The sequence below is a fragment of the Oratosquilla oratoria genome, chromosome 3, assembly GCF_046742065.1.
Source record: "Oratosquilla oratoria isolate Oo_2021 chromosome 3, ASM4674206v1, whole genome shotgun sequence".
Lineage (NCBI taxonomy): Eukaryota > Metazoa > Arthropoda > Malacostraca > Stomatopoda > Squillidae > Oratosquilla > Oratosquilla oratoria.
The window spans coordinates 4,764,437-4,787,581 of NC_134779.1; the positions used below are offsets into that span (position 1 = coordinate 4,764,437).

General features: G+C 38.1%; 2 protein-coding genes across 6 annotated transcripts in view; one reads left to right on the forward strand and one right to left on the reverse strand.

Annotated features, from left to right (window-relative positions):
- LOC143020184 (ATP-binding cassette sub-family B member 6-like) overlaps nucleotides 1-22,724 on the reverse strand; it is a 35,533-nt gene extending 12,809 nt beyond the window's left edge. Inside the window, exons 1-4 of one of the 4 annotated variants that reach the window (XM_076176361.1) lie at nucleotides 22,627-22,724; nucleotides 12,417-12,710; nucleotides 10,483-10,708; nucleotides 10,204-10,354 (exon numbers count right to left, since the gene is read on the reverse strand). In XM_076176361.1, coding sequence (XP_076032476.1) covers nucleotides 10,204-10,354; nucleotides 10,483-10,708; nucleotides 12,417-12,687 — 648 coding nt within the window. In that variant the 5' untranslated portion in view covers nucleotides 12,688-12,710; nucleotides 22,627-22,724. Of the gene's footprint in view, nucleotides 1-10,203; nucleotides 10,355-10,482; nucleotides 10,709-12,416; nucleotides 12,711-22,077; nucleotides 22,245-22,585 lie in introns of those variants that run through there. The other 3 variants (XM_076176354.1, XM_076176368.1, XM_076176350.1) reach the window with 3 other exon arrangements.
- Nucleotides 1,691-22,069, forward strand: LOC143020209 (uncharacterized). Of its 2 annotated transcripts, XM_076176377.1 has the most exons (4): nucleotides 1,691-1,893; nucleotides 19,825-19,878; nucleotides 20,987-21,121; nucleotides 21,466-22,069. In XM_076176377.1, the coding sequence occupies exons 2-4, from the start codon at nucleotides 19,860-19,862 to the stop codon at nucleotides 21,657-21,659; spliced, it is 348 nt and encodes a 115-aa protein (XP_076032492.1). In that variant the 5' UTR covers nucleotides 1,691-1,893; nucleotides 19,825-19,859; the 3' UTR covers nucleotides 21,660-22,069. The 2 variants fall into 2 exon arrangements, with proteins under 2 accessions (XP_076032492.1, XP_076032497.1); XM_076176382.1 differs by lacking the exon at nucleotides 1,691-1,893 and having other exon boundaries at nucleotides 19,019-19,878.
- Nucleotides 22,725-23,145: the final 421 nt, after the last annotated feature.

The window sequence follows — 23,145 nt, forward strand, 5'->3', positions numbered from 1 at the left end:
TGGTACAGTCAACCAGTGAATGGACCTACACATTCACCATGGCTGGATGTCATCCTCGTCTATCTACCTACCCAAACCCCATGGTCAAGCCATTGGTCTCCTCAGGTGTCCACAGCCCTGGAGCAAGTTCATCAGTTAATCCTGGCACATACTGAGGCCATCACAGGCTTACAGCACCAAGTAGCGACAAGACCCAGTCACCACCCTTCAGCCCCTTGGTCCTCAGCCCCTGACAAGTGTGATATACAGATGTCCACTACAGCAATCTGGTCCTGAGGCACTCTATGGAATACTGGTTGGGGCTTAACGGCTTTTTGCCAGCAGAAGCCGTCTTGCACATCCGCCTCCATTACATGCCAGTTCTACAATGCTCATTGGACTCTAGGTTCACCGCATTTGGGAAGCACTCACAATCCAAGAGGCTCTGGATGCAATTGGTTGCATAGCTCTTCGGGCGACCAACCAGGTAGTACATTGGTGCAAGCTCTTCACAGCAGCTCAAGAGCCCAGTGAATCCATCTTGGTTCCATGCAAAAATAGTATCTTGATCTTTTTGCAATATTCTACTGTCCTCCTCATTTTTCATTTGCTCGCTGGCTGAGTGGGTTAAGGCGTCGTTACTTGCGGCGAAGATCGAGGTGAGGGTGGTCTGAATCCTGCCACCAGCGAAGTTGAACCAAGGGCATGTTTTATTACATTCCACGCTACAAAGCCCTCTGTGAGAGGCACCGTCCTAGCCTCCTGATAGGGGGGAGTGTGTGACGTTAAACCATATCATCATGATTTTTGTATCATCGGCAAACATGTTGGCATAGCTTGTTGTTCCTTCCATCATGTCATTAACATAAAGAAGAAACATTATTGGTCCAAACACTGAACCTTGTGGTACTCCACTTGTTACTGCTCTCCAGCTTGACATTTTGTCCTTTACTACTGTCCTCATGTATCTTTCCTTCAAAAAGCCTTTAATCCATTCTAATAATTTGCTTCTCAATCCTCCAACATACTCCTATTTCCACATAAGTCGAATGTGAGGTACTTTATCAAATGCCTTCTCTAGGTCCAGGTACATGCAGTCCACCCATCCCTCTCTTGCAGCATATCAATCACTCTCGTGTATTTACCTAGTTGTATCTTATGGGAAGGGGGGCTATGCTCATGGTGCCCTGTCTCTGTATCTTGCCATATCTAATATTCTCTAAAATTCATGTATGTGTGTGTGTGTGTGAACAATATGTAAATCAGTGTGATATAGTAAGAAATACTTATCAAATACTACTCCATTTTTTCTATAGAAAATGAAATGAACAGCAACAAAAATATACTTTCTTCCCACCTTATGTATTGGTAGATCATAACTTGTATTTCCCCTACGTCCTACTAACTTGGTCATTGCTTGAATTCAATAGCTATAATAAATCACCTCTCACCACACATGAAAATCTCTTACAGTATCTGTCATTATGAGACTATACAAAATGATGTAACATTTATCTTGACACTCTTTATCTTATAGATAGGGTAAAGGGCATCCTTTTCAAATCTCAAATATAATGGACCACAAAATCAAACTGGAAATAATTATATATATATATATATATATGTACAACTCATATACTGTATTCTTTGTGATAGCAATGATAACAAGATACAAAGTTACAGTACATTGTACAATGGTGGATCAGAAAAGATAAGAAGATAAGAAAAGTAGATAAACTCCTTTGTTATATAAGGATTATCAATCATACAGACCAATGACAGGTACCCACTAGTGGTGGTCCTGTAAAATAGTCAATAGAAAATTTCCTCTCTCTGCTGGCCATTTTCAAAACGCATCAACACCATCACCTCTATCTGGAGGTGCAATCCAAGGGACTAATACTCAATCTTCAGGTTGGGCTTAACCACTTCAGTACAGTGACGCCCACAAAGGTGTCATTAGGCGTGAGTGGGTAAATGAGGATGCTGGTGTCCGCATCTTGATTATATATATTTTTTTGCAGTTGTACATGAGTTACCCCTGGATTCTGTGAACTGGTTTGGTCATGTTTTCTGTGTTCATTATTACTCAGAGTAAAAGAGAACAAGTAATAGAGCAGTGACTTTATATTTTATAATGCCAGTGTTTAGCAGCCAATGCTGTGCACGAGAATTTGTTGTACTGAAGTGGTAAATATTGCTCAGCAAGAACTTCAACTGTATTCCTTCCACTTTTTCATATACGGACAGTTGACTACTGGCATCTGATCCCCTTCTCCAACTACATTCAACTGGTGATATATAAACAGTCCCAGGCTTATAGAACACAGGTAATAGTTTCAAGTTTCCTCCCAGTGAGATCTATAGGGGGATATGAGGAATGTTGCCAGCTTTGTGATGATGCTGTGAATTTCCAAGCAGTAAAATTTGAGGCAACAATTACTACTATTATCTGTATATTCTTACAAAGATTCTTTTAACGAGAAAGCACGTTCACCATGGAAGAGTGTAAATTATCATAAAGAACATCAAAGCTTAAAGAGAAAGTGCTCAAATACAACAGTAAGTACAATATATCTATTTTTCCCACCAAACTTAACCTCTATAATACTATACATATAGAGTGGAACCTCGCTATTCGTACACAATCTGTTCCAGGAGGCTGTTCAAATCGCGATTTGTACAAATGGTGAATAATTTTTTCCCACAAGATATAATATAAATTAGATTAATCCATTCCAGACCCTTTTAAGCTTGGTTGAATCACTAATCTTTTTTGGACCCATGGCTGCACTATTTTTAATAAAAATAACAAAAAATAGCAATAAAGTAGCGCAAAGTTTTACGAAGCTTGCGTGGATGATGTGTAGCATACGGAAGCTAGCACAAGACTGAGCTGAACCGACAGTGTGGTGCGGCCAGTAACAAGGTGATGCTGTCCGAATCATGGGGCAAGCGTATGAGTAGAGCAGCGGACGAATGGTGGGGTTCCACTGTATGTATGTGTATATATATATATATATATATATACAACCACTCCTCGTTTAATGACCTACTCGGTTAACAAAAACGTGGAGTTACGACGGGCTTTATGACAGACCAATATTCGTTTAATGTAAATCTCCCGAAGTTACGATGTGTACGATAAGTTGGCTGAGGCAAATTTGTATGATGTTATAAATGAACTTGTATGGTGGATATTAGCTGTGAGGTAAAGTGTTCTGAAGCTTAGGTCTACATTACCATCATGCAAGCTGCAGAAACTACCTAGGGTACAGTATATACCGGTATTGGTAAATTTTTAGTTTCGACCATGGGCGCAATATAGCAATAGAAAATTAAAAAATTATTAATTTTGTAAATTATGTATCAATGTAATATGCAATCTTGTGAGCGGAAATAAAAAAAACAAAAAAGGTGCTAAAACAGATTTCGTAAGTAACGAAGTCGTGTCAGACGAATGGTACGCCATGCTTGTTATGATAGATGCCAACGTTGAAGAAATGAAAGGATGATAAATTCGTCTAACCTATACTAAACTAACCTAACCTGTGTTTCATAAATCATTACCTGCAAATTAAATGTCATCCGGCTCGTCCTCGTTTTAGTGAGAGACATTGGCGGGCTTTTCAACCACTCTCTCAGCTTACGGGGTTCTTGCAGCTTGAAGGAATGCATGTATCTCCGCTCCATAACATTCCTTCAAGAAAATTTACCTGGCGAGGTAGTGTCGGAAGTACCGAGGCCGTCAATTGACAGACAGGATGGCGTCCCGATCCTATGCTACCGACTTTGTTTATTAGCATATTTGCTTGTAGCAAGGTATTTTCTATTTTCATTTCCGCCCACAAAATTACATATTACGTTGATACATTTTAATTTACAAAATTAATAATTAATTTTCTATTGCTATATTGCGCCCATGGTCGAAACTAAAAAAAATACCCCGGTATTTAATATGGAATGTCAGCATACGCGGATTTGGTCATACATGGTAATTTCAGGAACCTAACCACCGCGTTATTTGAGGGCTTTCTGTACTATCAAAACAGTAAATAAAGCTTTAATGTACTGTATAAAAGAGGGAAAATACACGAAAATAAAGATACATGTATTGCTGGACATTGTACATACAGTACATGTACATATATGTATACACTTTCGCTTAATGACCAATTCGGTTAACAACGGTGACGCTGGTCCCAATTGTTGTCATTAAACGAGGAGTGGTTGTATGTATTATATATATATATGTAATATATATATATATATATATGTATATATATATATATATATATACAGTATAAACAAATCACTAAGCACACATGACAACAATACTTGCAGAAACCACTTCGAAAATAAAAGAAAAGAATACTGAACGTTTTTGTCTATTCGAGACATCATCAGGGTACAAAGGATACAAAAAATTACCAAAGGTCACAATATGTACATGGTGGTAGAGGAACTGGAAAAGGACCAACTTAAAATCACACACTTTACAAGGTATACTGTAGATACAGTATACCTTGTAAAGTGTGTGATTTTAAGCACATAGGCCAAACAGGAAAAGATTTAAACAAAAGGATTAATCAACATAAATACAACATAAGAACGGGTCAAATGTCAAGCGGACTTTTCATCCACCAAAAAGAGCTTTCCTATAGTATTGACTGGCAAAACACAAAAGTTATTTCATCATGTCATAATAGTGTAGAAAGGAACATAAATGAGTCTTGTCACATTAAAAATAGTTTTGAAAATAATATGAATTTAAGCTTAGGTTTGTATAAGTTAGATAATTTTATTATTAAAAAGATTGTAAATAATTCTTCTGGAATCGGATAACATTGGACCTTTCCCAGTTCCTCTACCACCATGTACATATTGTGACCCTTGGTAATTTTTTGTATTCTTTGTACCATGATGATGTCTTGAATAGACGAAAACGTGCGGTATTCTTTTATTTTATTTTCCAAGTGGTTTCTGAAAATATATATATATATATATATATATATATATATATATATGAAGGTGGAAAAAGAAGGCATGGGTCTAGTTCCGAGTTTATTCCCGACCGGTTTTGCTCTATGCATAGAATGAAACCAGTCAGGAATAAACTCAGAAACTCAGAACTAGACCCGTGACTTCTTTTTCCACCTTAATCAACTTGTCACAATATACCAGCAAAATATATATATATATATATATATATATATATATATATATATATATATATGTATATATATATATATATATATGTATATATATATATACATATTCCAAGAATTTCTTTCCCCTTATAGGGGAGGTAGCCAAGTCAAGGCATGCATCCACTCCCATCTACCACCCTTTCCTTAGTTCCTCGTGGATGAGGGCTCATCCCTGTTTCCTGCCCACTGCCTGAGTCAGAAGCAATATAGCAAGACAGAGCACATCCACAGCAGGGCTGCTTCACTTGCATGGCAACCCCCCCTCCCCATATCCTCATGTGGAAAATAGAGATGACAGAAATCCCTTTAGACTGCATCAAAATATCATCCATATACAACAATCCTCCACCCATCCCTATCCCATGCCCTCTCCTTTCTACTTCCACTCTCCTCCTCATTTCTCACTCTATCTAATCTTGTAACTCCTACCATACTTCTCAGACATTTCATCTCAAACACATTAAAAAAAAATTCTTTCTACCTCTCTTCAATTCCAAGTCTCTACCCCAGTGTTGTAGGCACAATCAACCTTTCATATAATCTTCTTTTTACATCCATTCCCACATGCCTATTTCTGATGACATTTTTCAATCCTCCATGACATTTACTTGATTCTCAATCTACAGATTACCTCCACCCCTGCGCCTCTGTTTCCTACCACATGCAACCCTAATTACTTAAAACTATCCACTTCCTGTAGCCTCTGTCCTTTAAGACTTACTTCCAACTTATTGCCACCCTCACCCCTTGTACATTTCATCACCTTACTTTTACTCAATTTACCTTCATCTTTCTCCTATCGCATACCTTCCCAAACTCCATCACTGCCTTCCTCTACCCCTACCACAAGCACAGCATCATCTGCAACTAACAACTGGCTCACCTTCCACTTCTCCCCACTATCTCTAACCATCTACAATCCCCTGTTCATTATCCTCACATTTACCCTGGCTGTTCAATCTTTACATGGATGGGGTGGTGCGAGAGGTGAATGCAAGGGTAGTGGGTCAGGGGTTGGAGATGATTAAAGAAAATGGAGAAAAGTGGGAGGTGAGCCAGTTGTTGTTTGCCAATGACACTGCGCTTGTAGCAGGATCAGAGGAGGGATTGAGGAAGTTAGTGACAGAGTTTGAGAAGGTGTGTGAAAGAAGGAAGCTGAAGATAAATGTAGGCAAAAGTAAGGTGATGAGATGTACAAGGGGAGAGAGTGACAGTAGGCTGGAAGTGAGCATTAAGGGTGAGAAACTGGAGGAAGTGGATAGTTTCAGATACTTGGGTGCGAATGTAACAGAAAAGGGAGGAGTGGGGGTGGAGGTAGAATGTAGATTGAGAGAAGCGAGTAAATGCCTTGGTGGATTAAAACCTGTAATGAGAAATAAGCATCTGGGAATGTATGGTAAGGGGAGGTTATATGAAGGAGTGATTGTGCCAACAGCAATGTACGGGGCAGAAACATGGAAAATGAGAGAGGAATAGAAAAGGAGTTTGAATGTGTTTGAGATGAAATGTCTGAGAAGTATGATAGGGGTTACTAGGCTAGATAGAGTGAGAAATGAGGAGGTGAGGAGGAGAACAAGGGTGGAAAAGGAGCTGGGAGATAGGGTTGATGAAAGAGTATTAGGATGGTTTGGACACATGGAAAGAATGAGTGAAGAAAGATTAGTAAAAGAAGTGTGGAAGGCGGAGGTGGAAGGAGTGAATATGAGGGGGCATCCTAGGATGAGATGGATGGATGGGGTGAAAGGGGCTTTACAAAAGAGAGGAATGTCTGTAGAGGAAGGACGGGAGAGGACAGAAGATAGGGGTGAATGGAGAAGGGTTGTGTACAGATGAGGCTGTGATGCATGAGGGGGAGTGGGTGGGGGATGGGGGGAGGAAGTGTGTATGAGAAAAAATTTTGATGCAGCCCAAAGGGATTTCTCCCCATCTTCTCCTTTCCTGCATGAGGGGACGGAGAGGGGGGGGTCGCCGAATTTATGAAGCGGCCTTGCTGTGGATGTGCTGTGTCTTGCGACGTTGCCTCTGACCTAGGGAAGCAGTGGACATGATGCAGGGATGACCCGTCATCCAGGAGGTGCCAAGATAGGAGGGAGGGAGGAGGGTGGAGGGGAGTGGAATATATGGGAAATGAAATGGGTGGGAGTGATTTCTATGCCTTTTTCTTTTTGGCTACCCCCCGTGTAAGGGGGAAAAAGCTTTTGGTATATGTATGTATGTATTTACCTATTTGTAGTATACAGGTAAGGAGCAATGCTTTATGGGTCCTGTCTCCTATTCTCTAACATTCCTGGACTCAAATTCATGTATGGTTCCAACTTAATCTATATCTTTGATTTCCAGTTATCATATTTAGATTTCAGTTCATGTACTGTTTGAGCTTGGGCTATAACACCTAAGCTATTCCACATATCTATACATCTATAAGGAAAACTGTATTTCTTCACATCTTTTCAACATGTGCTCTTTCTTAATTTACTTTCATGATCTAGCTCTCCCACTGTACCACCCCATCCATGTACACATTGAACAACCATACTGACATGACATGTCCATGATGCAGCCCCACCTTTACCTCAAACTACTTCCATTTCACAGCTAAATGCCTTATCAACAACTTGGTTAAGGATATGGTGGACACAGAATCAATTTGGGTGTAGATGATAGGCAAGGAGAAACATATCATTGGGGTTCTCTATAGACTTCCTAACCTCAGTACATAAGAGACAAAAATGTTGTGATCATGGGAGATTTTAACAATAGGAACATTGACTGGGCCAAATTAGTAGATCAGGAAGTGCACTTTTTTTTTTAAGTGATACAAGATAATTTCTTAAAGCAATTGATTGCCAAGCTTACAAATGGGGAGAATACTTTGGACTTACAATTAGCAAAGATATAATAAGAGGTGTAATAGTGGGCAATAGACTAGGTACTAGCGATCATCAAGAAATATGATTTTGCATTAAATGGGAAGAAATGAATTGTGAAAATAACATATTACAGTCAGCGTGGATTGTATTATATACTTGGGAAATATACACAAAAAATTAAAAAAAAAAAAAAAAATTAAACACTTTGCCAATGCTACTTCCTGATGGGGAAGCCCTTGGCCTTGATGACCTGCTGGAGTCTCTTGGGGACAGAATTGGCCAAATTCTGACAGTGGGAAGCAGGAATTTCCTCCCACACCTTCCAGATGGCTATCTCAAGCTTGGGAATTGTAGACATGTCCTCTTGATAAAGGCGTGCCTTCATGATGCCCCATAAGTTTTCTATGGGGGAAATATCAGGTGACTGACCAGGCCAATCCTCTATGTAGTTGACCTCACTATCAGTGAACCACTTTTTGGCTGCCCTTGAGGTGTGGCAAAGGGCAACATCCTGCTGAAGGATCTCACACCTGGTTTTCACAAAACACTAAGAGTTGACAGTCTGGTCCTTAAGGAGTATTACAAGGCTCCCAAAACCACCATAGCCAAAGGTGCCCCACACCATAAGATAGGGTGGGTGCTTAATGGTTGCCACTGTCAAGTGTGGGTCACATGCTGATGTGGTAGAGAGTTCCACATCTTCATTCCCTTGCTCTCACTTATACAAAAGGTCACTTCATCGGTCTAAAGGAGCTTACACCACTGAACAAAATCCCAGTCTTTATGATTCTCAGCAAATTGGACATGGTGGCACCTTTGTTTTGCAGTGATGAGGGGCTTCACACATGCTTTCACTTTTGAGTAATTTAACAGCTTCTGAATATTTTCCTGAATTGTTCTGATGGAGACGTCACTGAGATGCTTAAGGTTCTTTTCCTTCAATTCCTTTGCAGTTGTAGAAGGGTTAAGGTCCAACTGACATTTTGCAAGCGCCTTAATACCTTTGAGGAAATCTTCAGGGCCTTACCCCTGACATGTTTGTGGAGGGGTATGGTATCAACCCCTCCACCCATGCGCCATTTTGTTAAGAGTCGGGACACAATACACTCAGTCACACCTGTTGCCTTGGCTATTTCTCAATTATTCTTTCCCACTTTGTGTAGTTCAATCACTTTCACAATGTTATCACCCACTGTGCAATTTCCAGGCATCATGCAAAGGGCAGGGCACACCCCAAAAGTCAGTGAACACCATGAGGAGAAACAAACTCAGTGACAATGTGAAAAAATAAACACTTCCACTGAAGGACAGTCACACACTGACTGGCTTTGTTTCATGTTGCTATTTCATGGGTGAATGGCTGTAGGTTTTTTGTCACTTTCTTCCCACATGGTTTTTGGGAATGAGACATCACACAGGTCCCAAAAACGCAGACCATTATGCATACTCGAAAAGTTTGCAAAACAGTCCATGCTAACTGTATTACCTGACTTTAGAAAGGCTCATTTTGAGGAAATGAGGAAATACCTGAGTAAGATTGGTATCACACTCATTTAAACTGTTTACTCTAACCACCTCTCTACCTTCGACCCTTTTCATCTTTCTCCACCTATCCTCCACTCTCAACCACCAAAAAATTATCTGACATGCCCCTACTCTCTCCCCTAAGAAAATGGACATCCAGAAATCTTCCTATCCTTCTTTTGCTTACCACTACATGGTCCATTATTATCTCATCAACCACTTTTCTTTCCACCACCCTTTCCCATGTGTACTTATGCTTGACTTTCTTCTTAAACACTGTGTTAGCTATCTTTAACTCCAGGTGGAAATCATACAGGAGAGTTGATGGTGAAGATGTCTTTAGAGAGTTGATGATGATAGATAACAATGACCAACTTTACAGATTTGTTCTGGCTAATGACACTCTATCCACCTCTGCCTTCCACACTTTCTATGCTAGTCTTTCCTCATTCAGTCTTTCCACTGACATTTTACAAGGCTCTTTGAGGAAATCTTCCACATACCAAAGACAAATGTGAACAAATTTAAAGATTATCTTGAAAAAAATAGAGGTAAAGCCGACAATAACAGATTATCCTATGTAGCACAATTAATTACTAAAAGCACAAGTTAATACATACCTCAGTAATCTCGGGATCATTAATGGAGCCACCAAAGTTGACATAATCCCTTAAAGTTGATATTCCAGGAGCTTTAATTCCAATAACAAACAGTAAGCAGCTACCAACATACCGAAGCACAAAGAGTATGAACTCTAGTTTGTCTGTCAACCTATCATACAAAGAAAACATGTAATTTTTTATATTTTTTCTTTCACCTCCAACTTTTCAATTTCATGATTTGCAATATCTTTCATAACATATATAAAAAACATCGAACTATATTACTGTGGCTCTTACGTTGATAAATCAAACCACCATGACTCATTCTGCAAATTGAGAAAGGCAAGGTTCTCACTGACAAAGACTAGAGTCCAGAAGACCAAGAGGACGATACCATGGCCACGAGCCGGGACAGATGGTAGCAGGTAATTTCGTTCCAGGAACACAAGCCGTAATGACAATGGCCAACACACAATGTTGCACACACATACAACAATCATGTAGCCATAAAGAACATGTTTGTCTGTGGAAAGAGAGGGAAAAAAAAATCAGAGTTAATTTGTGCCTTACTACTAAACATTACCATGTGCATCAGTACCTATTTTGCATTTTTTTTGCAAAAACAATAATGATAATATAGTGGCAGTTGTCATAACATAGACTAAGGCCCTTTCCCTGTTATAGGGGTTCCCATAATAGGTAGTGACTTCCTTATTTTTATACATTCTATATTTTAGGAGCTTCTGTGATATCTCTGAAGACCAGTCACACAGCATTCTTTTATGTTTGAAGATGGTGTTCAAAAAAGAATGGTGACCAATTTTAATGTCTCTGTTTTGCTACCCTCCTTAAATCTATCCCTTACCATCTCTTCAAGGTGATATTGACCCTGGGGGTAGAATCACTGGTTATTGCAGACAAAATACTAAATACTCTTATAAGACGGAGGAAAGGAGATTGAGTCAAAGCACACACCCATACAATTAAAAAATAAATCCCATTCAACCACCACTCCCACCTCACCATCTGTCCCTTATCATATTGCTTGGGTCATAGGCAATGCAATGAGGCATGCCTCTTCTGCAGCAGAACCTGAAAACAGAGCTGATTTAACTCCACCACTGCATCATATGATGACCCAAATCCTTATCCACTTACAATAATTTATGAACCTAATGAGATTTTCCCTTTAAGCCACGTCATCCCTTCATCCACTCCCAATATCTTTCCATTCACTCATATTTTTTGCATTTTGTCTTCCCTGTTAAACAGACATTCCACATACACTTGAAATCTCCTCTGTCCCATCCAACCATTTCATTCTCAATCTTCCTCTCAAGCTCATTCCATCCACTTCCGTTTTCCACTCTCTCCTTGTTAGACTTTCCTTATTTATTCAATATAGTTCACCTCCACATCCACACCTCCATTCATCACTATTCGTGATCCTAAATAGTAAAACTCCAGTTCCTCAAGTTTTCACTCTTCACACTCACATTTAACCTGCCATCATTATCATTACTATAGATCTCATCATTTAACTTTTGCCTACATTCACTGATAATATTTTTCTCTCACTTTCCCAAATTCAAATCACTAACAATGTTCCCTAATTTGTAACGTATATGAATTTTTATTAATAAATTTGAACTACACTGAAAAACTTGTTTGTAAAATGTATACATCTTTTAAAGTGAATAATCTATTTCCTGTTTCTCTTGGATCAGCATCTACTCAATGACTTGCCAGAATCTTGTATTCATACAGACTAGTTCAAATATTTTCAATATCTACGGGCCTCAGATACAGTAGGGACATCCATGGGGGGAGGACTGAGGGAATATAAAATGACAGGAGTAAATGGAGGAAGACTGAATGAATGAAAGGATGATGCGACTCAAAGGGATGTTTTCTTATCTGCTATGTAAAATTCTTAACTGGGTAAGGAGGAGACTGGCATATAATGAAGCAGTGTAAGTAAACCAGTTCCCTCTGTTGGGCCCTGCTATGGAAATGCTCTCACTGCATTGTCTTCAGCCAGAGCACTGTGACAGGGGAAAGAAATTACTCTTCATCCACAGGGTGCTGATATGAGGGGAGCATTAAATGAATTCTAATGAATATATCAGGGGTATATACCCTGACAGGGCCACCCTCCTTACAAGGGAAAAAGGGCCTTTGGTTTGTATGTACAGTAAAAGCAAAATATGTAGTTACACATACACACTTACCTAAGACTGTACCCTGCAGTATAAGTCGGACCACTGCAATAACCATCATCATAATGGTTAGAAACACTTGCAAGCCAAAAAACATTGACTTGGGGCGTAAGTACTGATCAGTCACAGTAGCATAGCGATGGTACATCAACCATTGGGCCATTCCTGCCAGCAGGAGAAAGCCTGCATACACAGCAGTTGTGACGGTGTCCAGAAAGCAGTGAGATATGCCATGGTTGACCCATATCTCACTGAATGTTACATTGGGTGGGCAGTACAACATACTGCTCTATAGTTTTTTAATCCCTGTGGAGAAAAATAAAACGGATAAAGGGAAAATGTTTTTGAATATTACTTTTTCTTATAATCCTAATGAAAAACATATAACTTTCTAGAGTGAAAATAAAACAGCAAAGAAATACAAAACAATCAGCAAAGAATACATAACATCTTTGCATATATTTGGACCTTGTCTTACATTATTAAAGCTAATTTTCAAAATACCCAAACCACAGTTTATATGAAAGTATATAAGAAAAAAATAAACACTTCTTTGAAAGACTGGCTTGCTGAAAAAAGTGTGAACCTAATGCACATATTTGCAAATTTTGCCACTTCTGAGCTTCAAGATATACACACACATGTTGGTTGAAGTGACAACAAAGTTTGGAACTCCAGGAAAACTTCAAGTTTCATCGATCTCAACAAGGAGGGAGTACCTCTGTTGTATTAATAGGGAAGGGAAAGCTTGTGGTGTAGTGGGAAGGTGAAGAAAAAGGAGAGAGGGATTACTGAGGAAAATGGAAGGAAATGAGGAAGAGGGCGAACGGGCCCCAGATGTTAGAAGGGCTGCAGAACACACAGACAAGGAAGAACAAGGAAGCAGAAATGTCAAAAGCAGAAATATAGATAATAGCAACTCAATGGAAAGAGAAGATAACTGCTTTTATGCATTTATTGAGAGAGGAGGTGACAACCTCCGCTGACTAGTAAATCTAGAGGAGAAACTAAAAAAAATTAATGAAGCCCGGGAGGTTAGATTTAACCAATTAACACTAGTTACCCAAAGAGTTGATAAACTGGAAGAACTTAAGAAGGAGAATCAAAACCTAACTACAGAAACAGAAGAAAAAAAAAGTTAAGAGAAGTAAAGGATGAGAATGAAGAATTAAAGAGGAATAATAAAGAGAATAAAGAGTCCATAGCAAAAGAAGTTCGTGGTTGGAAAAAAGTACAAGAGAACAATAAAAATCAATTTAGAGATATAGTGGAACAGCAGATGAAAGGACAAACTTAGGACGCCGTTATTAAAGTGATGAGGGAGAAGTAGAATATAGTAGGAGACTTAGTGAATAAAAAGAAATGTATAATCATATTAGGGATGGAAGAGAAGAATAATCCAAATAGGACTACAAGAATAAAGGAGGAAAAGGAAAAAGTAAATAATATATTATAAGTAGTTCAAGAAGATAAACCAGAAACAGAGAAACAAATAGAAGAAATATATAGACTAGGGAAATGCAATACAGATAAGACCAGACCAATTAAGGTTAAATTCAGGTCACAAACGACAGCAGAGAATATCTTAGCAAAAACAGGGAAACTAGCAGACAGTGATCAATATAAACAGGTATGGATAAAAAGAGAAATGAATGAAGAGGAAAGAGAGGATGAGAAAACAAAAAGACTACAAGCTAAGGAAAAAAACAAGAAAAGAACAGAATCAGAAAAAGAGAAATTCTATTGGAGAGTAGTGAATATGAAAGTGAGGAAATGGTTCATAGCAGAGAAAAACAGAAAACACGATGGAAGTAGCAGAAAATTAAAAGTGTCTTACACAAATATAGATGGCTTAACAGGCTTGAACGAACTGAATGATTACCTGAAGGAAAAAGAACTGGACATAATGGGAACTGTAGAGACAAAGGATGGACAAGTGGAGGACACGGATGAGAAGAGCAGGAAGTTTGTAGTAAATATGTGCCTCCTAAAATGGCTTTGTGGGGCAAGAAAGAACACAAAAATATGTTAGAAGACACAAGGATAACACTAAATAAAATAATGGAAGATGGAGGAAGAATAGTTATAATGGGTGACTTTAATTGTAAAGAAATCTGCTGGGAAGAGATGACAGTGAAGGGTGGAGACGACCTATGGGGAAATGTACTACTTGATATGATTATAGAACATACAATGATGCAATGGATACAAGAGAATACTAGGTATAGAAATGAGGAAGAACCATCGAGACTGGACCTAATAATCACATCAGAACCCGAAATAGTGGACAAGATTGAATATAAGACACCAATAAGTAAAAGTGACCACATATTGGTTGAACTGGAACTAAATGAGGAAAAATACATGAAAAAATGAACAATATAGAAAGGGAAGATTGATGTATGAATTTTTTTTTTTTTATAAAATAAGAGAATTCTTTCAAAAAGCAGACTGGGAAAGAATACACAAGGAGGAAACAACAGTAGAAGAGAAATGGAATATTTTGACAAAAATTTATAAAGGAGTGGAAAAGTATGTTCCAAGACAAAAGCAAGAAAAAGAATATGTAAAGTGTTGGTACAACAAAAGATGTAGGGAGTTAAAAGACAAAAGGGATAAAGCTTGGATAAAATGGAAAAAAGACAAAAGACCTGAAAAATGGAAAATATATACTAGTTATAGAAATGAATATGTACAAGTGTGCAGAGAAGAAAAGAAAAATATGAAAAAGATGTCATAGAAAAATGTAAAGATCAACCAAAACTATTTTACATATTTGTAAACAACTGAAAAACAAACAAGAATTAGAGAAACTACTACAAGGGGGAGTTGAATACACAGAGGAAATAGAAATGGAAGAAATTATGAACAAGCATTTTAAATCTGTGTTTATGAGGGAGAACATACAACCTAGAGATATCGAGTGGGAGGAGAAAGTCCCCCTAAGAAAGAGATAGAAGTATCAAAGAATGAAATAATGAATCGCTGGAGTAATCTCGATGTTAGAAAATCGCATGGACCAGATGAAATGGCAATCTGGATTTTGAGAGAATGCAGGAATGAACTAACAGACAAAATACATAGTTTGATAAACAGATCATTGAAAGAAGGAAAAGTTCCAGAAGATTGGAAAAGAGCAAATATATAAAGTGGGAACAAGGAAGACCCTACAAACTACAGACCGGTCTCTCTTACAAGTACGAAAGCTAAATTTTGCGAAAGAATGATCAAAATTAGATGGGAAAGGCATTTGAAGAAAAAAAATAACGTACTAAATCCAAGGCAGTTTGGATTTAGAAAAGGACGATCATGTGTCACAATCTTAATGAGTTTCTGTTCAAGGCTAATAGATGTAATACAAGAAAGAGATGAATGTGCTGGTTGTGTATTTCTAGACCTCAAAAAAGCTTTTGATAAGGTGACACATAAGAAAATGCTAAAGAAATAAGAAACTGCAGGAGGAATACAGGGCAAACTGCTGAAGTGGATGGAAGACTTCTTGCATGAAAGAAAAATGAAAGTGGTGATAGGAGACACTCTAATTGGGATGAAGTGATAAGTGGAGTTCCACAAGGAACAGTTCTGGCCCCAATAATGTTTGCTATATATATTAAGTTATGGATAAAGGAATTGAAACTTATATGAGCTTCTTTGTAGATGATGCAAAACTGTTGAAAAGAGTGAACATTGAAGAAGATTGAGTTGCTACAGAGCAATCTCAATAAAGTATGGGAATGGAGTAGGAAGTGGGAGATGGAATTCAATATTAAGAAGTGCAGTATAATGGAATTTGGAAAAAGCAAAAAAAGAATAGTGGGATCATATAAATTGGGAGAGGAAGAAATTAAAAAAGTAGAAAATGAGAAGGACCTGGGAGTCATTATTATGAATAATATGTCCCCTGAGAAACATATAAACAAATTTTTGGAGAAACTTATAATTCAATAAAAACAATCAAAGTGGCATTTACATACCTGGACGAAGAAATGGTGAAGAAAATACTAGTCACTTTGATAAGACCAAGATTGGAGTATGCACCGACGACGTGGTCACCAAGTACAAAAAATATGTATAACAAAACTTGAAAAAATCCAAAGAGGAATTACGAAGTTGGCCCCTACACTCTCAGAACTATCATATAAAGAGACACTAGCAAAAATTTGAGCTACAGACATTTGAGCAAAGAAGAGAGAGAGAGAGGAGACTTGATAGCTTTTTATAGAATCATGAAAGGCAAAGAAGCTACTGATAGAGAGGATCTAATAAAATGGAATAGTAGAAATAAAAGAGGCCACGGAAAGAAAATTAAGAAAGACAGTTATAGAAGAGACATGAAAATGAACGGCTTTCCCCACAGTGTAATAGACGTTTGGAACAGGTTAGATGAGAAAGTGGCGTGTGACAAAACAATACACGAATATAAAAACAGTCTAGATAAAACGACATATGAAGACAGAACCCCACGAGCATAGTTCCCCCTCCCGTAAAATATAAATAGGTAAATACACACATATATATATATATATATATATAGTACCTCTCATTAACGGACTAATAGGGGGGTAACGGTGTCCGTTGATGTGAATAATCCTTTGATTTGGAGTGGTTTTTGGGTGGCATAGTGATTGCACAGCACTAAACAATAGCACCAAAAAACACCTCAAACACAGCTAATTAACGTCCGTTAATGAGAGGTAGTACTGTATATATATATATATACAGAGTACGATTGAAAAACAGTCATAGGAACTGTTTCACAGATATATTAATCAACTAATCCATTGTCTTGGTCTATAAGTCTCTCATAGAAAAATTTTTGTGGGGTCTGGTTAGGATATGTGGTAGTTGCATCTAGGGCAGTTGGAGTTTGTTGCCATGCCAATTCTGTGTTGGTATTCTTAACCTCTTCAACATGTGTCAAATTCTTGCGCGTGGTATTGGGTGCCTGAGGTACAATGATTGATGCATCACAATACTCACATTATAAATATAAAATCACTGTTGTATTACTCATTCTCTTTCACTGAGAAATAATAAACACAGAAAAAGTGATCAAGCCAGTTCACAGAATTTGGGGGGTCCCTCAAAAAAATATAATCAAGATGCCGACACTGGCATCCTCATATACCCATTTGCAGAATAAAAATTCTAGCTTGTCTCCGATTTTTTTTTTTTTTTTTTTTTTTTTGGTACAGTACATTCAATAGTAAAATGTCAAAGACCTGGACTAACTGGGGATATAGCCATGTTTATTTCTCTTTCCATAGTTTCAGGCCTTGACCTAACTCTTACTTAATAAAATAAATTATACATAAGTAAAACATGTCACATAAAATCCCTCCACAGCACTATTTTTATGAAATGATGGCATAAATATAATCAAGATTAATTATAAATCATTACATAACAGCATATTAAACACACTATACGGTACCTAAGATCAGCATAAAATACTGTACATTTACTTAATTCTATGTACTAGACTCTACATGCGCCATTTTCTACTATGGGTAAGTGTGCATTTCAAATAAAATGTATAATACTCTTCTAGCCCATCTATTTTGTATACCAAGGGCTTTTTACACTTTACCAGGGAGGTAGCCAAAGTCAAAAGGCACATACCCACACCCACGGATTTCATTCCCACCCACTCCTCTCCCATCCACCACCCCTTCCCCCCTGTCATCTTCACTCCTCTTGGACGATGGGTCATCCCTGTATCCCGTCCACTGCCCTGTGGCAAAATATTCACACAAAACCACTTCCTAACCCCCTTATCCCCACTCCTCCCTTCCTTGCATTACAGTATTATTAGCTATACACAGCCATTCCCTATTCACCCCTATCTCTAAGTAGGACCACATGTCAATTAGACAAAAGATACTGTGTTGTTATCTGGTGATTATCAGTGTGGGGGCATTATAGTATGAGGTGTTCTGTGTGTTGGTTGCATCTGGGATAGTTTCAATCTGTGGCTAGGCATATTCTGTGTTGGTACTAAATGACAGATGTTGTCTGTCCTGAGCATAGGTGCTAGTGTGGTTCCTGTCTGGTGTGGGAGAGTTTTCTCTAGTATTTATATCTAGGGATTGTTAGAGTATTGAGTTTGTATTTATATCTAGGGATTGTTAGAGTATTGAGTTTGGTGGTCTTTCATGAAGGGCTTGTTTTGTTATATGAGTGTGAATGTGTTTCTGTGTACAGTACTTGTTTTGTGTGTTACGGGTGGTAGGTTCTGGTAGATGTTTGCAGGATCAAAATTTGGGGAGGGGGAAGGCTAACCTGAATTTTGTAAATGCAGATGACGCTTTTAAAGGGGCGTACTCTGTAGCATGAACACAATGATTTTGAATATAAATTGAAGTATATGTTCTCATTTTATTTGAAATATTGGTCAATAGTAATACTTAATCCTACATTTTAAAGATTTACCCTCAATGATGTGTTGAATATACTTCTGCCACCGCAATACTGCTTTCTGACATGTATTGGTGTAAACATGTCAGGTTTCTTGACCTCTACAATGAGGTAATGAAAGAACAAATTGGGGGAGGGGAGCTTCAGCCCCCTCAGCCCCACGCTTGGATCTACCACTGGATGTTTGAGTAGTGTGCTGCTGGTGTAGTGTTTTTTGTTACATTCTATTGGAGGCACTTGTGAGGTGTAGTGTGAAGGGTGTATGTTGTTAAGGGTTCTGGTGTTCCTGTCATTTTCATGTGATATGTAGGTGTTCTATACAGGTGGTGTAAGTGTGTAAAAAAACAGGAGTGAATGGAAATCAGTTGTAAATAGACAAGGAAATGATCCAGCATAAGGGTATGTTCCTCTTGCTTGCTGCATAAATTTTCTAAAGTGGATGGGTGTGGGGAATCAATAAACTGATGACTCAACTTTCACCAAGTGGAAAACCCACTGTCCTCTACTGGATGACAATATTCCTCTTAACCTCTTCAATACCAGTTGAATATTTGCTCACACATCAGGTTGCCTGATGTATGACGATGCATCGCAATATGTGCATTACAAAGTATAATGTTGCTGTTATATTCATTCTCTTTCTCCCTGAATAAAGTCATAGAAAACATTATCAAACTTGTTCACAGAATACGGCGGTCAGGAACAACTACAAAATGAATATAATCAGGAAGTCGCCTCTGGTATCCTTGTATACCCCACTTGCAGCTCATGATGCATACATAGGCATCATTATATTGAAAAGGTTAACTTCCCCACAGACCTTGGTATCTTTTTAGAAGTGCAAACCTATGCAGTATAGCATTAGAAAATTAAATATTTTGTAAAATATGATACATTAATGTAATATTTTTCTTGGCAGAAATCAATATCAGAAAATGTTGCTAAAAGCTATGTCAAAACGAAGTTGCATCAACTCCTTTAGAAACCATCTTCGTTTTGACAGATTTGGAGGTTGGAGATGACAATGGTGACGACCTGATGACCTCTAAAATTACAGGTACTGTTTCACTAAATGTAGGTTAGGTTAGGTAGGTAGGTTAGGTTAGAATAGACGAATTTATCATCCTTTAATTTTTTTTGCTTCCACCTCTACCAAAACAAAGATGGCACCTCAAGTAGTCAAAGTGGCTAGGTTTCTTTGTTTATATCTTTTAGCAACTTTTTCTATTATTGACTTCCACCAAGAATAACATATTACGTTCGTGTATTAAAATTTACATAATTATTACTGTATTTAATTTTCTATTGCTATATCGCGTAGTGTGCACTTCTAAAAAATTACCTAGACCTCTCTGGGAGGAAACTTGGGACCGCAATATCGTATCAGTGCGGGACTATTTCTATGTCACAGTCTCAAAGTAATTGAGAGAAGAGAGCAGTTTTTGATCGTTAGCTTTCCACGTGTAATAAAGTACAAGCAGAGTTGGGCACATTCCTTGGTGTCCTGAGGAAAGTCATGCCCGTCAGGACACAGAGGAATGTGCCCAGCTCTGAGTATAAGAAATACATTTGAAGTTGATAGAGATTTAGAGCTTGGCACTTGTGACAAAGTGCCAGCCCCCCAGAGCTGCACTTCCAAATGGAGGTGAGCAGGTTGACAGGTTTTGAAAATGGGAGTTTAACTGTCCATCTTGCAGGACCATCACATCCAGTTACCCATCATTGATCTCATGGAAGGTCACATTGTAATGAAGTGACAGATGTAAAGAAACTATGACTGGGTGGAACAGTCTCTCTTATACATACACACATATACCAAAAGCTTTTTCCCTCTTACAAGGGAGGTAGCCAAAAAACAAAGGCATAGAAACTACTCCCACCCATTCCATCCCCTACATATGCCACTCCCATCTACCCTCTTCTCTTCCTTTTATCTTGGCACCTTCTGGATGACAGGTCATCCCTGCATCTTGTTGACTGCCCTGGGTCAGAAATAGTGCCTCACTTATGGGTGGGAAAAAAATCCACAAATGTGGAACCCATGAACAGTACAGCCCAATGTGATGTCATATGTGCTATAGTTTAAATGGCAGACAATCAATCACAGATGCCAAGAATTTGTTTTCATATTCTTTTTATTTTACTCTAATGCCACGTCCACACAGTCGAGCACTGTCCGCCGGGCACAGGGGCTTTGCTCGACAACAGGCAATTTCATCAGGCAAACCATCAAACTGTCCGTTCCTGGTGCCATTTGCGGGCAGTGGATGGAGGGCTGACATCGCTGCCAAACGCACGAGGTGAGGTATGAGCAAAGTTAGCAAACCCGCTCAGTACAGACCGAAGTTACCTTTACCACCATGTCCGCACCTAGTACTAGTGTGTACTGGTCTCGACAAGACGTGCTATTGGTGCTATGGTTTTCCTCATATTTGTCTCTTGCTTTTGTATATATGGCTCCACTTTCAAAAGGAGAACAAAAAAGCTGCTTATGTTCATTCTCATGTAATTGCAAAACAATTGTTCATTTTCATCCTGCAATTCATGTAGGATTGTCACTGAGCTTCCCATTAAATCACGTCTTTGTAACCACTCCCGGCACCAGACATGTCTCTGTGATTTCTTGTTTTTCTTTTTAATGCAGGCAGCAAGTATAATGCTGTAAAGTGCTACCTTCTTTCCAAGTATGGTGGGAACCATGGTTTTCGTACTGCACTGAACCACTCCCTCCCAACCTCTGCTTGCGGCCAACTAACCTCCAACCACTATCGTCAGCCGTGTGGACACTTCGCGGGCAGAGTCTGCCAGGCACAGCTCGACCGTGTGGACGCGGCATAAGAAAAGGATATATTGGAAATTCTTATTTTAGTTTATATTTAAGTTTCTCCTATTTCATTTCAATTCTTACCTTACCTTTAAAACTTAAAATTAGTTAAAACCTTGTCTAGTTCATCACAGTCTTATCGGTCTCACTAAACCAAACAGTCTAGTGTCATGCAATACACAGATAATCATATCTTTAAAAAAATTATTATTCATTTATTGCATTTTCCTTTATTTTGTTCACATATCTCTATGTGTCTATACTTCACTTCCATATCACACGCTGGTGAAATATAAATAGATCACATAAAATATACCTGAACTACGGATATCTTTTTTAGATAAAGAATGGTGTTGACCTAAGAATAAATATAATTATAATAATCACTGACACTGATACTCTAGTCTATTTGGCACTTTGAAATTTTTTTACCTTAGACTTAGTCTTGCTTGCACACTGCAGATGAAACCAAAACAAGTTTCCTCATCTGGATCAGCTTTAAATACCTTGTGTAAATGGTGCAACATTCACATGACTTGCTAACCCAACATTCTCGAACCTCCCACGTCTATGCCGTTAGTTACCATCACCATGGTCTGACTAAGCATTTCCAAGAAATGTCATGAGGAAATATCATGTAATGCTTGGCTTAACAACAAACAACATACACAGACTCATGAGGCCATGACACATGATTTTCTAATATTTGCACTTGTGCACATGACATTAATGTCGGTCTTCAAAAAAAATTTCCTGACGCTCACAAAAAAAAAATCAAATAATAAGCACATAGATGATAGTCATAGAATAGTAAAACTACGAAACCTATAATGTTATTTTTTAGTGTACACAACATTTCTCCCAATATACAATTTGTACAAATAATACATATATATCTTCTTTCAATAAATGACCAGTAAACTTATCATGTATTATATACCGAGTTCCTCAGAATCCAACCAAACAAACTCTTCACAATACCGGTACTATTGCTCCTCAAAACAGCTGATTATAGTAAACATTCGGTAGGCTGTTTCTATCATGAAGTAGTGATACAAATTGGCAGTGGTATCTTATTGCACTTTACTTGACCTAAGCAAATATACTAGTATACATCCAATTATATACATTCACATAACTTATATAAGTTAAAGTATACTGTGCATGGTTTCAGCATATGTTATTTTCAAAGTCTAGTAACGTTTAATCTGCAAAAGGAAAAGTGGTGATCTTAGTAAGCACAAAGTTAAAACTGTTAAATGCGAATCATAAAAAATAATTAATGTGACTGTGAAGATAGAAAGAAAATAGTCATGCATTGACTGTTACACGCGGAAGTATGAAAACAAAACACTCAATTTGAGCAACAGTGAAATGTGTCTGTTAGTGGAAATCACCATTGCCAAAAAAGACAATGTGATATGTTTGGTTTGACGATAAGATTCAGAAATATATTATGAGAAAGACTGATTAATTGGACATTAAATAACAAGACATGAC